Source organism: Pristiophorus japonicus, chromosome 7 (assembly GCF_044704955.1).
Source record: "Pristiophorus japonicus isolate sPriJap1 chromosome 7, sPriJap1.hap1, whole genome shotgun sequence".
Lineage (NCBI taxonomy): Eukaryota > Metazoa > Chordata > Chondrichthyes > Pristiophoridae > Pristiophorus > Pristiophorus japonicus.
Genome location: NC_091983.1, coordinates 154249678 through 154266480, shown reverse-complemented (window position 1 = coordinate 154266480; position 16803 = coordinate 154249678). Strand labels below are relative to the sequence as shown.

Sequence of the window (16803 nt, the reverse complement as noted above, 5' to 3'; positions counted from 1 at the left end):
GACCAGCTCCGTTGGGCAGGCCACATTGTTCGCATGCCTGACACAAGACACCCAAATCAAGCGCTCTACTCGGAACTCCTACACGGCAAACGAGCCCAAGGTAGGCAGAGGAAACATTTCAAGGACACCCTCAAAGCCTCCTTGATAAATTGCAACATTCTCATCAACACCTGGGAGTCCCTGGCCAAAGACTACCCTAACTGGAGGAAGTGCATCTGGGAGGGCGCTGAGCACAGAGTCTCATCGCCGAGAGCATGCAGAAACCAAGCGCAGGCAGTGGAAGGAGCGTGCAGCAAACCAGTCCCACCCACCCTTTCCTTCAATGACTGTCATAGATGGGACAGACAGGTACTGTAATTCCCACACTGGACTGTTCAGTCACCTAAGAACTCATTTTTAGAGTGGAAGCAAGTCTTTCTTGATTTCGAGGGATTGCCTATGATTAATAAAGAATTAGGATGTTCTAGGGGGTTGCATTAAGAATACATATGGATAGAGATAGAAAATAAAAATTTCACTGTCCATAAAAACCAATTAAAAGAATAAGGTTGCAAAATCTCCTGGATTGCCCTGTAATCTCCAGGACACTGCTGCGAGCCACCTGGTGAAAAATCATAAGGGCATAAGATCCAGAGATGGGGAAAAAAAGACCATCTGACAATTAAAAGTCATCAAATCGGGTATGTCAGAGTCTGTTCACTTTCCAATTGGCATGGGAAGGCAATAGGTCATGTTGATGGAGGAGTCAGATGACAATGGCAGGAAGGTGGGAGTGGGAGGTTCTGATGAAACCTCCAACTACAGTTCGCAACCTTGTCGGGGAAAAGGACCATCACCTGAACAAGTTTAACTGAGCCCCTCAAATACATTGGGACCAGACAGGTAGTAACTGCCACAAGTCTTAATATCCAGATAAAGCTCGACTGTGCGGTAGATGCTTTCCTCTAATGTTGGGGGCGGGGAACATAAACAGGATCTTGAGATGCATTGCTCCAGGGGTAGAACTCAAGTCCCATTTCACCATTTGGTCCATTGATTGTGTGCCTGCTCTTAGCTAGAGCAGTCAGAGATAAATCTCACTGCTGGACACTGTCCCCATACCCTTACAATGTGCAAAATTGCAAACAACTTAGATTTCTGAGTCCAGGAATTTTTTTAGATCCAAAATGGATCGCAGGCTGCCTGAATGTTTTGGGTACAATTAAGTAAATGGAAGCAAAATCCTGTATCTTGAGCAGTACATATTAGTTGGCCCCTAAATGAGAGATTTACTTTTTCGGATGCTAAACTCTTGGTAATGAGGGTATCCCATAAGTGATGTAACATATTATCCCCTCCGAACAAAGGCAGGTTAGTGACCTTGAAATGAAGATTGTTGACTATCTCTAGACCGCTCAAATCCAAACGTCTTGGGCTTAATAGCAGGGACCAAATGGTTGGATTGTGCTCCCTTGCTCTAATTATGAGGCTGGATCCAAGAGCAAATCCAAGGCTCAGTGTTCTGCATTGAGGGAAAAAGGTCCCCCCATGGGCTGTTTTTAAACAAGATGGGAGCAGGAACTCGCATGCAAAATACTTCGGACAAATTAAATGCGATTCCCCAGAACAAAGATTGGACAAGGTCCTACTGTGTGAGAGATGTTTGCGTCATAGAGAACTTTTACTTTGAAGTTTAAATCCATTGCTCATCATTTTCTTCTGCTTCCTAGCTCCCACAGTCCATTTTGGACTAAGGTGCAGCATTACTTTTTTTTAAATGAAAAGAATGACATAACGCAACCAGGTCAATCTTTCACTTGTATAAACACACAAAGGAAGAATGGCTGCTGACAGACAGTTGTACACTCAAGGCAGCTGACACAGCCCAATTGCACCTCAACAAGTAAAGTTGTCTGCGGCGTATTAAAAAATTCCTAACTGCACAAATTCCATTTTAAACAAAGAATGTAATGTTTCCTGTTTCTGGCAAATTGTACGCAATTTTAGATTTGCAAGAGATTTTTTTTTTTTTTTAAAAAAGGACAAAATATGTTCTAGTAGAAAATCAAGAATATTATTGTTGAACTCAAAGACATTTAAAATACACTGAACTTTACAGTACAGAAAGAGGCCATACAGCCGCTTAAAGAGCTATCTACTTAGTTTAATTCCCCCTTCCCCAGATCAATTTAGCGGTTTCTTTTTCATAATACTTAGTGGACCTGAAATTGTGATTGGACATCTCCGATTCGCAAGAAAAATACGCACCAACCTGATGCCTCCACATCTTCGGACTCTTGCAGTCCTGGGCCTGTAGGCGTACACCTGCATAAAGGCCGACATAGCCCAGGCGGTTCGAAAGTGACCCTGGGATCATGTGGGCCGGCCCAACCAATCAAAAAGGGATTCCCATTATGCTCATGATTCCATTTACGTACCGAATCCCCAGAAGCACAATAGGAATGACATAAAAAACACTTTCACACTAGGCAAATAAAAATAAATCAGTCACAATTAATTAAAATACAATTTAATTAAACATTTAAAACAAAAATTTAATTTTTTGAAAAATAAATGTATACATTTTTTTTTTTAAAAGGGGCCAAAAATAAACTAATTTTAAACATTTTTGAATGCTTAAATGATTTAAAAAAATGTATTTTAACATTTATTTCAAAACGTACACTGGTAAAAGGTGGCCCTACGGCTGCTTTTACCAGGCGTAAGAGTTTTGTGGGCATTCGCTGGACAGTAATTATGTAAATAGCCCAACTCTCCACCAATGGATGTCCATTTCCTGCACATGCGGATGGTCTGTCAAGCTGAAAGTTGACAGATCGCAAGTTCCGGGTTTTCGAGCATGCACAGCAGATGCGGAAAGCCGGGACTTGCGGGGCACTTATGATTGTGTGTGCAGTCATAGGCCCCGTAAAATCCGGGCCAGTGTTTTTGAAACATCACTAACTAACAGAAAATATACTTTTCAAGTATGTTCATTGAAAGCATTTCATTGAAGAACAGAATATTTATAGTGTTTCTATGCTACAAAATTATACTAATTCTATAAGATGTAGTAAAAATGCTAAAAACTTTCCTGTCCATTAAGAATCAGCAACAAAGACTATGCTGGAGTCTAAATATACAGTTTGAAATGTGCAGTTACATGTAAATGGCTTTACTGGCTTAGAAATGGCTTTCTTGCAAAAAATAAAACCTGAACTCTCACTTTATGCCTTCAGCTGCAATAGTACAAAACTCAGTGTTTGCACTGCTGAATAAATATTAACCATGGCACCTCCACAGCAAGTACTTGAATCAATGTGTTGGAATTCTGCAGAGTTCTCGGGAAGATAATGGTGTCACATTTACTGCACAGAAACTGAGACAATTTAGTCCTTAGGATCAAAATGTAGTTGGCAACAAGAATATATCACCAACATCACACAGCTGCAATACTTTTTTCTAAAATAGGGATATTGTTTGCTGGTTCTGAAGTTCTGAGCGAGACAACATTTAGTGCTAATATTAAGTACTTTTAAACACAATCAATCAGTAAAGTAAAGCCATTATCAAACAAAAAATTTAAATGTTAGTCTGAATTAATTCTATCCTCCTGGGCAACACAAAATCATGACGACAAGCATTTATAAAACGCAATCATTTTCAGGCGTCACCTTTCAAATCCTCACCCTGGAATTTGTGTTCCTCAGGGGTTGCATTTTGTAAACCAATCACAATAACCAATATAGTAGCATTCAAATAAGTTTTTTTTTTAAAAACAATGATGAGTGCACAAAGTTAACAGTAATTATGTCAATGTTCAAGTTTACTAGAGATATTTCAGTGTAAGTTTAGACTGGTGAAACTTTGTTTTCCAGTGATTTAGTGCTTAGTGCTGGTTAGTGTGTAAAAAATAAGAAAAAAAACTTTAGATTTAAATAGTATAAATACTCTCGATTGATATGGCAGAGCAGGTTGTGTATTTGGACTGCAGTATGTGGGATAATGTCGACAACGAAACTGTCCTGAGCGAACACATTTGCAGTAGATGTCTCCATCTTGAATCTCTCCAGCTCAGAGTCATTAAGCTGGAGTACAAGTTGGAGAAACTCTGACATATAAGGGAGAAGGGAGCAGTATCTGGACAGTTTGCTCCAAACTTCGGTCACACTTCAGAGAGGTGCAGGTTCAGAACGGGGTTGGTGTGACCGATAGTGTGCAGAGTAAGGGGATCCCAGGTGAGATAGAGAAGGAGGATTGGCAGATACTGATCTTATTCAACAGGTATAATGTGCTTGCTACCTGTGAGGATAAGGATAAAGACCGTCAGAAGGACAGCCAGAATGCGGACCATGGCACCTTGGAGCAGGAGGCTGTCCAAAGGGGGGGGGTGCGGGGGGAGCATAGTGTGGTAGTTGTAGGGGATTCAATAATTAGGGTGAAAGAAAGCATCCCATATAAGCAAGATTGAGAGTCCCATATGGTATGTTGCCTCCCTGGATCCACAGTGAGTGACATATCAAACTGGTTTGAAAGGATATTGGAGAGGGAAGGGGAAGGATACCATGTGGACCAACAACATAGGGAAGATTGGACAAAAGGGGTCCTATTTGGGGAGTACCAGGAACTAGGAGCTAAATTAAAGAACAGGACTGAAAGGGTTATAATCTCTGGATTATTACCCAAGCCATGCACAAATTGGTGTAGGGATAAGCAGATTAGGGAGGTGAACACGTGGCTCATGGGGGCTCATGGGGCACTGGCAGCAGTATTGGGACAGGAAGGAATTGTACCATTGGGACAGGCTCCACATGAACCAGTCTGGGAGCAGGGTCCTAGCAGAAAGGATAAGTAGGGCAGTCACAAGGACTTTAAACTGGTAAATGATGGATGTGGGCTCAGGTGGAAAATGTAGCAGAAATAATAGTTCAAAAACAAATGAAAGGGAAGAGAGTAGGGTGAGTCAGAAATTGTGCTTTAGGCACTACAGGTAAAGGGAAAATGAAAATGTAAAATGATAAAAACCAGGAGAGAAAAAGAAGAAAGATGTGAGTAAAACATTAGAGCTGAAGGACAGGTTAGGGTGCGTAGCCACCGCAGATACAATTTCAACTTGGAGGGTGTGACAGTAGAGGAAGAGAATAGCATGCTAGATAGCCCAAGGAAATTAATATTGAATCAGGGACAGGGACTCAACAAAATTACCGTAAGCAAAATAACAGTAATGAAGAAAATAATGACACTGAAGAGTGACAAATCGCCAGGACCAGAGAGTTTCCATCCCTGAATTTAAAGGCAGGTGAGCATATTGCAGATACTCTAACTATAATCCTCCAAAGTTTTCTTGATTCAGAAACCATTCTTTAGATTAGAAAATTGTGAATGTCATTCCGCTATTTAAAAATGTTGAGAGGGGGAAACTAGGATAAATCAGTTAGCCTAACATCTGTTGTCGGAAATTTACTTGATTCTATAATTAAGAATTGGGTGACTTAATACCTTGAAAATTTTCAGCTGATCATAACATAAGAGGAGCTGTAGTAGGCCCCATGACCCATAGAGCCTGCTGCGCCTTACAAGATAATGGCTGATCATTGACCTCAGCTCCACTTTCTCACCCGATCTCCATATTCCTTGATTCCCCATGACTCCTAATATATATCTATCTCAGCCTTGAGTATATTCAGAGACTCAGCATCCACAGGCCTCTGGGGCAGAGAAATCTAAAGATTCACAATCCTGAGTGAAGAAATTCCTCATCTCTGTCTTAAATGGCCTTCCCCATATCCTGGGACTGTACCTCCTAGTTCTAGACACACCTTCTTCCAGGGAAACAACCTCTCAGCATATACCCTTTCAATCCCCTTCAGAATCTTGTCTGTTTCAATGAGATCACCCCTCATTCTTCTAAACTCCAGAGAGTATAGGCCCATTCTACACAATCTCTCATCATTAGGCAGCCCCCTCATCCCAGGAATCAATCTAGTGAACCTCCGTTGTACCGCCTCCAAGGCAAGTATATTCCTTCCTTAGATAAGGAGACCAAAACTGTGCACGGTACTCCAGGTCTGGTCTCACCAAGGCCTTGTACAATTGTAGTAAGACTTCCTTACTCTTATACTCCATCCCCCTTGCAATAAAGGACAACATGCCATTTGCCTTCCTTATTGCTTGCTGTATCTGCATACTAGCTTTCTGCATTTCTTGCCCAAGGATACTCAAATCTCTGAACACCAACATTTAAAAGTTTCTCACCATTTAAAAAAGATTCTGTTTTTCTATTCTTTCTACCAAAGTGAATAACCTCACATTATCCTACATTATACTCGATCTGCCCCTTTACTGCCCACTCACAGTCTATCTATATCCCTTTGCAGACGCTTTGTGTTCTCCTCAGAGATTACAGTCCCACCTAGCTTTGTATCATCAGCAAACTTGGATACATTACACTCGGTCCCTTCATCTAAGTCATTAATATAGATTGTAAATAGCTGAGGCCCCAGCTCTGATCCTTGCAACACCCCACTGGTTACAGCCTGCCAACCTGAAAAAGACCCGTTTATCCCCACTCTGTTTTCTGTCCGTTAACCAATCCTCTATCCATGTTAATACATTACCTCCAATCCCATGAGCCCTTATCTTGTGTAATAAGCTGTTATGTGGCACCTTATTGAATGCCTTTTGGAAATTCAAAAATACTATATTCATTGGTTCCTCTTTATCTACCCTGCTAGTTACATCCTCAAAAAACAAATAAATATGTCAAACATGATTTCCCTTTCATAAAACCATGCTGACTCTGCCTAATCAGGTTAAGATTATCTAAGTCTCCTGATACCACTTCCTTAACAGTGGATTCCATCATTTTGCCGATGACTGATGCTAACTGATGCTAACTGGCCTGTAGTTTGCTATTTTCTCTCTCCCTCCTTTCTTGAATAGCAGTGTTACATTTGCTACCAGCTAATCCACTGGGACCATTCTAGAATTTAGTGAATTTTGAAAGATCAAAACCAATGCATCCACCATCTCTGTAGCCACCTGTTTTAGAAATCTAGGACATAGGTCGTCAGGTCCAGGGGATTTGTCAGCTTTTAGTCCCATTAGTTACTCTAGTACTTTTTTTCTACTTATATTAATTACATTAAGTTCCTCACCCTCATGAGACACTTGGTTCCCCACCATTTTAGGTATGCTTTTTGCATCTTCTATTGTGAAGACAGATACAAAATATTTGTTTAACATTTCTGCCATTTCCTTATTCCCCATAATAATTTCTCCTGCCTCAGTCTCGAACAAACCAATGTTTACTTTTGCTATTCTCTTCATTTTTACATACTTGTAGAAGCTCTTACAATCTGTTTTGATATTTCTTGCTAGTTTTCTCTGTCTATTTTTTTCCCCTTTTAATTAATTTTTTGGTCATCTTTGCTGGTTTTTGAAACGCTCGGGCTTACTATTATTCTTCGCAACATTATAAGCTTCTGCTTTCAATCTAATGCTATCCTTAACTTCGTTAGATGGCTATGGATGTATCACTTTTCCTGTGGCGTTTTTATTTCTCAATGGAATGCATCTTTGTGGAGAATGATGAAATATTTCTTTAAATGCTAGCCACTGCTTATCTAGTGCCATATCTTTTAATCTATTTTTCTAATCTACCTTAGCCAACTTTCCCTTCATACCCATGTAACTGGCTTAATTTAAGTTTTAAGACTCTCATTTCGGACTTGGGCAAGTCACTCTCAAAAGTAATCTGAAATTCTATCGTATTATGATCACTCTGCCCCAGAGGATTCTTTACTAGAAGATTGCGAATTAACCCTGTTTCATTATACAATACAAGATCAAAAATAGCCTGTTCCCTGGTTGGTTCTGTTATATACTCCTGCACCTATTTTCTATGTTTCTATATGTAAACTTGTATTTACTCTGCACAGCCACCAGAGGGCTCATTTCTTGGAGTCCCAAGGGATCCCATAATCCCTTGGGAGCACAGGTATTTAAGGAGCCTTCACAGATTGGAGACGCACTCTGGAGACTTGCAATAAAAGACTAAAGTCACACTTTACATCGAGCTCAGTGTTCAGCCTGATTCTTTCCCATACACAACAACTGGCGATGAGATGCAGATAGCGAACCCAAAGATGCAGAGAACAGTGGGCATCCTAGAGAGATTCTCGGAGGGAGATGATTGGGAAATTGGACCAATACTTCGTGGCCAACGAGCTAGATGGGGAAAAGTGCGCTTCCAAACGAAGGGCGATCCTCCACACCGTCTGTGGGGCACCAACATATGGCCTCATGAAGAATCTGTTCACTCCAGCAAAACCCACGGAGAAATCGTACGAAGATTTGTGCACACTGGTCCAAGAGCATCTGAACCCGAAGGAAAGCGTTCTGATGGCGAGGTACCGGTTCTACACCTACAAAAAGGTCTGAAGGCCAGGAAGTGGCAAGTTATGTCACCAAGCTCAGACACTTTGCAGAACATTGTGAATTTGAAGGACATTTGGAGCACGTGCTCAGACGTTTTCGTACTTGGCATTGGCCACAAAACCATACTTCGCAAACTTTTGACTGTAGAGACTCCAACCTTGAGTAAGGCCACAGCGATAGCCCAGGCGTTCATTGCCACCAGTGACAATATGAAGCAAATCTCTGAGCACACAAGTGCTGCTACAAGTACTGTGAACAAAGTGATGAAGTTTTCGAATCGTAACGTACAGGGCAGGTCACACATACAGCTACACGTCCGCAGGTGTCTCAGAGTCCGCCATCAAGGGTGATGAATGCAAGGCCATTAACACCTTGTTGGCACTGCAGGGGTGATCATCGTTTCCATTCATGCCGATTCAAAGAGTACGTTTGCAAGGGTTGTGGAACAATGGGACACCTCCAATGAGTGTGTAAGTGAGCTGCAAAGTCTGTTAAAACTGCAAACCACCATGTTGCAGAGGAGGACAGATCCACGGAGGATCACGACGAACCAGAGCCTCAGATCGAGGAGGCAGAGGTACGTGGGGTGCACACATTCACCACGAATTGTCCCCCGATAAGGCTGAATGTTAAACTAAATGGGCTCCCAGTGTCAATGGAGCTGGACACGGGTGTAAGCCAGTGCATCATGGGCAAAAAGACCTTCGAAAGGTTGTGGTGCAACAAGACCTTCCAGGCCAGTCTTAACTCAAGTTCACACGAAACTAAGAATTTACACCAAAGAACTGATTCCTGTAAATCGGCAGTGCTGCCATAAAGTTCTCCTACGATGGAGCGGTGCACAAGCTACCACTCTGGGTGGTACCGGGTAATGGTCCCACGTTGTTCGGCAGGAGCTGGCTGGGAAAGATATGCTGGAACTGAGCCCGCTGACGACACTTCGTGTGCCCAGGTCTTAAACAAATTTCCTTCGCTGTTCGAACCAGGAATCGGGAAATTCCAAGGAGCAAAAGTGCAGATCCCCCTAATTACGGGGGCGCAACCCATCCTTCACTAGGTGAGCGTAGTACCGAACATGATGAGAGAAAGGGTAGAGATCGAGCTAGACCGGCTGCATTGAGAGGGCATCATTTCCCTGATCGAGTTCAACGAGTGGGCCAGTCCCATCGTCCCAGTCCTCAAGGGAGATTGCACAGTCAGAATCTGTGGCGATTACAAAGTAACTATCAATCGTTTCTCCCTGCAGGACCAATACCCATTACCAACAACGTTCACAAAGCTGGATCTGACTTCCGCCTACATGACAAAGGAACTGGAAGAATCATCCAAGGCCCTCACCTGCATCAACACGCACAAAGGTCTTTTTGTTTATAGCAGATGCCCATTTGGAATCCGATCGGCGGCGGCGATATTGCAGAGAAACATGGAAAGCTTACTGAAGTCAGCCCTGCACACCGTGGTCTTCCAGGACGACATCTTGGTCACAGGTCGGTACACAGTCGAGCATCTGCAGAACCTGGAGGAGGTTCTTAGTCGACTCAACCACGTGGGGCTCAGGCTAAAATGCTCAAATGCGTTTTCCTGGCACCTGAAGTGGAGTTCCTGGGAAGGAGGATTGCGGCGGTCGGCATCAGGCCCACCAACGCGAAGACGGAGGCAATCAAGAACACACCGATGCCACAGAACGTGATGGAGCTGCGGTCATTTCTGGGACTCTTGAATTACTTTGGTAACTTCTTACCGGGTCTCAGCACACTGTTAGAACCACTGCATGTCTTACTACGAAAAGGGGACGAATGGGTTTGGGGCAAAAGCCAAGAAAATGCCTTTGTAAAAGCTAGAAAATTGTTATGCTCAAACAAATTGCTTTTGTTGTATGATCCATGTAAGCGTTTGATACTAGCATGTGTTGCGTCGTCATATGACGTCGGGTGTGTTTTGCAACAAGCTAATGATTTCCGGAAACTGCAACTGATTACTTATGCATCCAGGAGTCTGTAAGGCTGAGAGATCCTACAGCATGATTGAGAAAGAAGCGTTACCATGTGTCTATGGGGTAAAGAAAATGCATCATTACCTGTTTGGGCTAAAATTCGAATTGGAAACTGACCATAAGCCAGTTATATCCCTGTTCTCCGAGTAAGGGGATAAATACAAACGCATCAGCCCGCATCCAGAGATGGATGCTCAAGTTGTCCGCATACAACTACACCATCCGCCACAGGCCAGGCACAGAAAACTACGCCCATGCTCTCAGTAGGCTGCCATGACCCACCACAGGGGTGGAAATGGAGCAGCCCGCAGATCTAGCCATGGTTATGGAAGCATTTGAGTGTGAGCAGACACCCATTACTGCCCGGCAGATCAAAACCTGGACAAGCCAGGACCCCTTATTATCTCTAGTCAAAAGCTGTGTGCTTCACAGGAGCTGGTCCAGTGTCCCAGTGGAAATGCAGGAAGAGATAAAGCCGTTCTAGCGGCACAAAGATGAAATGTCGATACAGGCAGACTGCCATCTGTGGGGCAATCAAGTAGTAGTCCCCAAGAATGGCAGAGAAACCTTCATCAATTACCTCCACAGTACCCACCCAGGCATCGTAATGATGAAAGCGATAGCCAGATCCCACATGTGGTGACCCGGTATCGATGCGGTCTTAGAGTCCTGTGTTCACAGATGTAATACATGCGCGCAGTTAAGCAATGTACCCAGGGAGGAGCCGCTAAGTTTATGGTCTTGGCCCTCCAAACCATGGTCTAGGGTACACGTCGACTATGCAGGCCGGTTCTTGGGTAAAATGTTCCTTGTGGTTGTAGACGCGTACTCCAAGAGGATTGAATGAGAGACAATGTCGGCTAGCACGTATGCTGCCATTACTGAAAGCCTGCAGGCCATGTGTGCCACACACGGCCTAGCCGATGTCCTGATGAGCGACAACGGGCCATGTTTTACCAGTGCCGAGTTCAAAGAATTCATGACCCATAACGGGATCAAACATGTCACATCGTGGCCAAAGAGGGGAGCAGGGTGTTTCGGGTCAAACTTTCAAATGGACTAATTCACCAGAAACACTTGGACCAAATCAAACTCAGATTCATGGACTATCCTGAGCAACCCACCTTGGACCCTACCTTTTTTGAATCCCCAACATACACACCAGTAGCAATCAGCGCCACAGTTGAGCACAAAGCAGAACCCATCATCCACAGCAGCCCTGCAGGGCCCAACACACCAGGCAGCCCAAGCAAGGCCCAACAAGTGATTCAACAACACCAGCTATCACACCGAGACGATCAACCAGGGCAAGAAGGGCCCCAGATCGACTCACATTGTAAATAGTTACACTATTGACTTTGGGGGGGGGGGGGGGGAAAGAGAGCGGTGTTGTTATATATGTATACTTGTATTTACTCTGTACAGCCACCAGAGGGCTCATCCCCTGGGATCCCATAATCCCTTGGGAGCACAGGTATTTAAGGAGGCTTCACAGGTTGGAGAGGCACTCTGGAGACCTGCAATAATAGACTAAGGTCATACTTTACTTCGAACTCAGTGTTCAGCCTGACTCTTTCTCCATACACAACAGGTTCCATGATGTATTTTGTTCCAGGAAACTGTCCCGAATGCATTCCATGAACTCGTCCTCCAGACTACCTTTATCAATTTGATTTGTCCAGTCTATATGAAGATCAAAGAGCCAGCATGGATTTGTAAAAGGTAGGTCATGCCTGATGAATCTGATCGAATTTTTGGAAGAGGTGACTCAAGTAATAAACAGGGGAATGTTTATGGATGTTTTTTTATGGACTTCTAGAAGGCATTTGAAAAGTCCCTCATAAGAGACTGTTAACGAAGATTGAAGCCCATGGAATTGAAGGCAAATTATTGACCTGGTTAGGGAATTGCTGAGAGGCAGGAGGCAAAGAGTAGGGATAATGGGTAGGTACTCTAATTGGCAGGATGTGACTAATGGTGTCGCACAGTGATCTGTGTTGGGACCTCAACCATTCACAATATTTGTTAACAACTTGGATAAAGGGATAGAAAGCCACATATCTAAATTTGCCAATGACACAATGGGCTCAAGTTTCAGCCTGAGTTGCTTCTATTTTTTGGGAGCAACTAGTTTAGAATGGAGCATCTTAGAAATTGCAAATCTCGGCATTTTGTTTGCTCCAGTTCTAGTGAGTTAGAATAGTTTCATTTTAGAACAGATTTTTTTTCTCAGAAGGGGGTGTGTCCAGCCACTTACGCCTGTTTTTCAAGTTTAGGCAGCGAAAACTTACTCCAAACTAACTTAGAATGGAGTGAGTGTAGATTTTTGTACGCTCAGAAAAACCTTGCCTACACTTTAGAAATTAGGCGTAGGGAAATAGAGATGGGGGGGGGGGGAGAAGGGGGGTTTACAAACATTAAACACTTCACTTTTACAAATAAAGAGCCATTATTAATAATAAATAAATTAATAAATCAACCAAAAATATTAAAATATTAAAAAAATAAAAAATATCAAGTTTTTACTCATCGACTGCAGCAGCGGGAGCCCGCCAACAGTGTGCTGGGGCCTCCCCCCTTCCCCCCCCAGTGTGTGTCTCCCTCTCTCTGTCAGTGGCTGTTTCTGACAGCAAGGGGGGGCTGAACGGGAGGGTGCGTGGGTGGGGGGGTGGGGGAAAACAGGCTGAACGGGAGGGAGGCCTGAGTCCCGATCTTCACCCGGGGAACCCATTCGGCCAGGGCTCGGGCCGGCGTGCTTCAGACAACTCCGCCGCAGCCTCAGGGGCGAGGGGCTACTGCACATGCGCACACACTCTAGCTCGCATGTGCAGAAGTCCGACACTGTTTTCAGCGCCAGGACCTGGCTCCGCCCCCGACCCCTTGTGCTGCGCCACACCGAGCACGAAGACGTTCTGAGGAGCTCGCAGAATCACAAGGTAAGTTTTCGGCGCCCTTTTTATTCCAGAAAGTCGGCGCACCTTATGGAAGTGTGCCGTTTTTACAGAGACGGAAACTTGGGCCCAAAGATAGGCATTGATAGATGAAAGCATAAAATTACAAAAAGATATTGATAGATTAAGTGAATTGGCAAAACTGTGGCAAATGGATTTCAATGTAGGCAAATGTGAGGTCATCCACTTTGGACCTAAAAGGATAGAACAGAGTACTTTCTAAATGATGAAAAGCTAAATGCAGTGGAAACCCAAAGAAACTGGGAGGCAGTGGGGTCCAGGTAGAGAAAATACTCAAAAAGACGAATGGAATGCTGGTCTTTATATCTAAAAGGACTAGATTACAAGGGGGTAGAAGTTATGCTACAATTATACAAAGACCTGGTTAGAACACACCTGGAGTATTTTGAGCAGTTACCCCAGAAAGGATATATTGGCCTTGGAGGGAGTGCAATGTAGGTTTATCAGAATGATAACCAGACTCCAGGGTTAAGTTACAAGGAGACACGACGCAAAGTAGGATTGTATTCCCTGGAATTTAGATGGTTAAGGGATGATTTGATTGAAGATTTCAAGATATTAAATGGAACAGATAGGGTAGAAAGAGAAACAATTTCTGCTGGTTGGAGAGACTAGGACTAGGGGACATATTCTAAAAATTAGAGCCAGTCCTTTTAGGAGTGAAATTAGGCAACACTTCTACACACTAAGGGCCCAAATTTGCCCAGGAGTTGCTGTTTTTTTTTAAAAAGAGCAACTTGATTTCTTAAAAATCCCCATTCTGCACATTTAATTTGCGCCAGTGTAAGTGAGTTAGTTAGGATTTTTTTTAGTTTCGTTTTTTTTCCCCCAAAGGGGGCGTTACCAACTGTTTTGGCCATTTAAGCCAGTTTGGACAGCTAATAGTTGCTCCAAACTAACTTAGGCCAGCGTATGTGGCCACTTGTGGCAGCACAGAAAACCCTTGCGGAGAGGTAAGAAATCAGCGCAGGTAGGTACTTAATGACTTGACTAAAGAATGTGAATAAGATCAAACAGCTATACAGGACTGACAAACTTCGCAAAGTTAATTTACTATATAACAGAAGCATTCATGGAAGTAGTAAAGAGACAAAACATATTTACATAACTTTTTTTTAAATATCCAAATAAAAAATAGAAGTACCTCCTGCTCGGAGGAAAATATTTTCATCAACAGGGTTAAGGAAAGTTTTGAGTAAGCTCATTAAAATTATTGGCTGCACAGTTATCTCCCCCCCCCTCACCATCAAAACTCTCCTCTTCCCACCACCCCCATCAAAACTCTTTCCCCTCTCCTCCCCCCGGGATCAAAACTCTTTCCTCCTCCACCTCCCCCCCCCCCCCCCCCCCCTCCCCGATCAAAAGTCTCCCTGCACCAACCTGTTTCTTACAGCTCCCGGAAAGGCAGCGGCCGGCCTGTGTGGCAGGGCACGCGGCCCGGGATAGGGGTGGCAAGCATCAGGTCCGGCTCACATCCTGCAGGACACGCTGGGAGGGCGAGGAGCTATTGCGCATGCACGCAGCTGCCGACAGTTTTCGGCGCAGGGCTGTAGCTCTGCCCCCCCACTCCACAAGAAATGCCATGCCAGGACCCAGGACACACAGCAGAGTGGCCAGAATCTTTAGTAAGTTTTTTGGCGCCGTTTTGAGCGCACAAAGTCAGCACACCTCGCGAGTGCGCGCCAGAAAAAGGGGTTGTGGAAATTTGGGCCCAAAGGATGGTAGAAGTTTGGAACTCTCTTCTGCAAATCGCAATTGATGCTAGATAAATTGTTAATTTGAAATCTGTGATTGATAAACTTTTGTTAACCAAAGATATTAAGGGATATGGAGCAAAGGCAGGTATATGGAGTTCGGCCTCACATCAGCCATGTTCTCACTGAATGATGGAACAGGTTCGAAGGGCTAAATAGTATACACCTGTTCCTAATTACATCAGAAAGTAAAGTTATATTTATAAATTGGATACAATACCTCAGTCAGGTGGTAACATTGCTCAGCAGTGCACTCTGCTTGGCTGGTTGGATTGCTCAAAGCAAATATAATTGGATGCTTATTGAAGCTCGCCATGTCTTTGATGATCTGTTCAGTAAATGCACCAGCAATTGCAGAAACTCCTGGAAGACACAATCAAATAAAATCACTGCAAAGGATTCTGTTTCCATGTACCTGTTCGCACGCCAATGGAAAATGCAAGGAACAAGATATTATTATAAAGGTCAGCACTGGGAGCCAAGAACACTTTCCTACAGACACTGGACAGAACTCATCCAAGTACCATACATAACTACATGCAAGATAAGCCACTTCCTACACTCCAAACCATAAAAGAACCCTGAAAAATGAATGATTCATGTAGGAAATGCCTAGTCATCCCACCTCGCCAGAGAGCAGGAAATTTAATTTTAGATTTGCACCAACTGTTCCACACACCAGTACTATTGTTGGGTGTCCAAGAGAATCAAGCAATGTTAGAGAATACACAAGACTGCACAAGACAAGGCAGAGTCGATGATTGCAGTCCTCAGAGATACTTAAGTTGAATAGCCAATAAGGACTGAAGTCTCAGTCAAGTGTCTATGGGCCCAAATTTCCCCACAAAGGTAAAACGGCGCAACTCCGAGCCCCCGCCAACATTGTCGAGCAAAAGCAGCAGCATCTGTCGAAGTGGCGTGGCGCAGTACACAGAAGGGGGCGGGGCTAGGTCCGTGCTGGCCACGCAGAGCCGGCAGGGGGGCGGGGCCTAATCGGAGTGCCTGAATGTGCAACGGCAGCACACGCATGCGCGTTGCAGCGTTTGCGCATGCTCAGTGGGGCAATAACATTGGCAATCGACCATTTTTAAAGGGAGAACCTCTCAATTTTGGATGCCTGATGGATGTTTTGAAAGTGAAAGGAGTGCTGTTTGGAGTACTCTGCAAGAAATCAGTTGCTAAACTTCCACAAGGAGTGCTGCATAGGTGAGAATCATTCATTGCTGCAAGCAAAATAAGGATTGTGTGTTTTGAAAAATCACTGTCAATTCAATAGAGCAATGCAACACCGTGCGCCAAGAATGAAGAATTTCACGCATCACGAAGTGGAGGTACTAGTTAATGTAATCGAGGAAAGATGGCAGGAACTGGATACGAGCAACAGAGGTCGCACAAAAGTGCCACCCAAATAAATCAATAAACGTTGGAACAAAGTTGCAGAAGATTACTGCGCGGTGGTGAATACCACGAGAAATAGAAGGCAGTGTAAAAAGAAATGGCAGGACCTTGGTCAAGCAGTTAGTGTAAGTAATATTTTCATTTGTCAATGGAATTGCATCTGTAAATGTGACCAGCTGTATATGTCCCACCCAGCAGAAAGACACCTTCTCTAACAAGTTGCTTTCATCTTTGCAGAAGAAATTGGCCCACAACAAAAGGGAAAGAA

General features: G+C 43.8%; 1 protein-coding gene across 1 annotated transcript in view; it reads right to left on the bottom strand.

Annotated features, from left to right (window-relative positions):
* Nucleotides 1-16803, bottom strand: part of me1 (malic enzyme 1, NADP(+)-dependent, cytosolic) — a 643978-nt gene that overhangs the window by 107753 nt on the left and 519422 nt on the right. The window contains exon 11 of the mRNA XM_070885433.1: nt 15358-15500. Coding sequence (XP_070741534.1) covers nt 15358-15500 — 143 coding nt within the window. The remainder of the gene's footprint in view (nt 1-15357; nt 15501-16803) is intronic.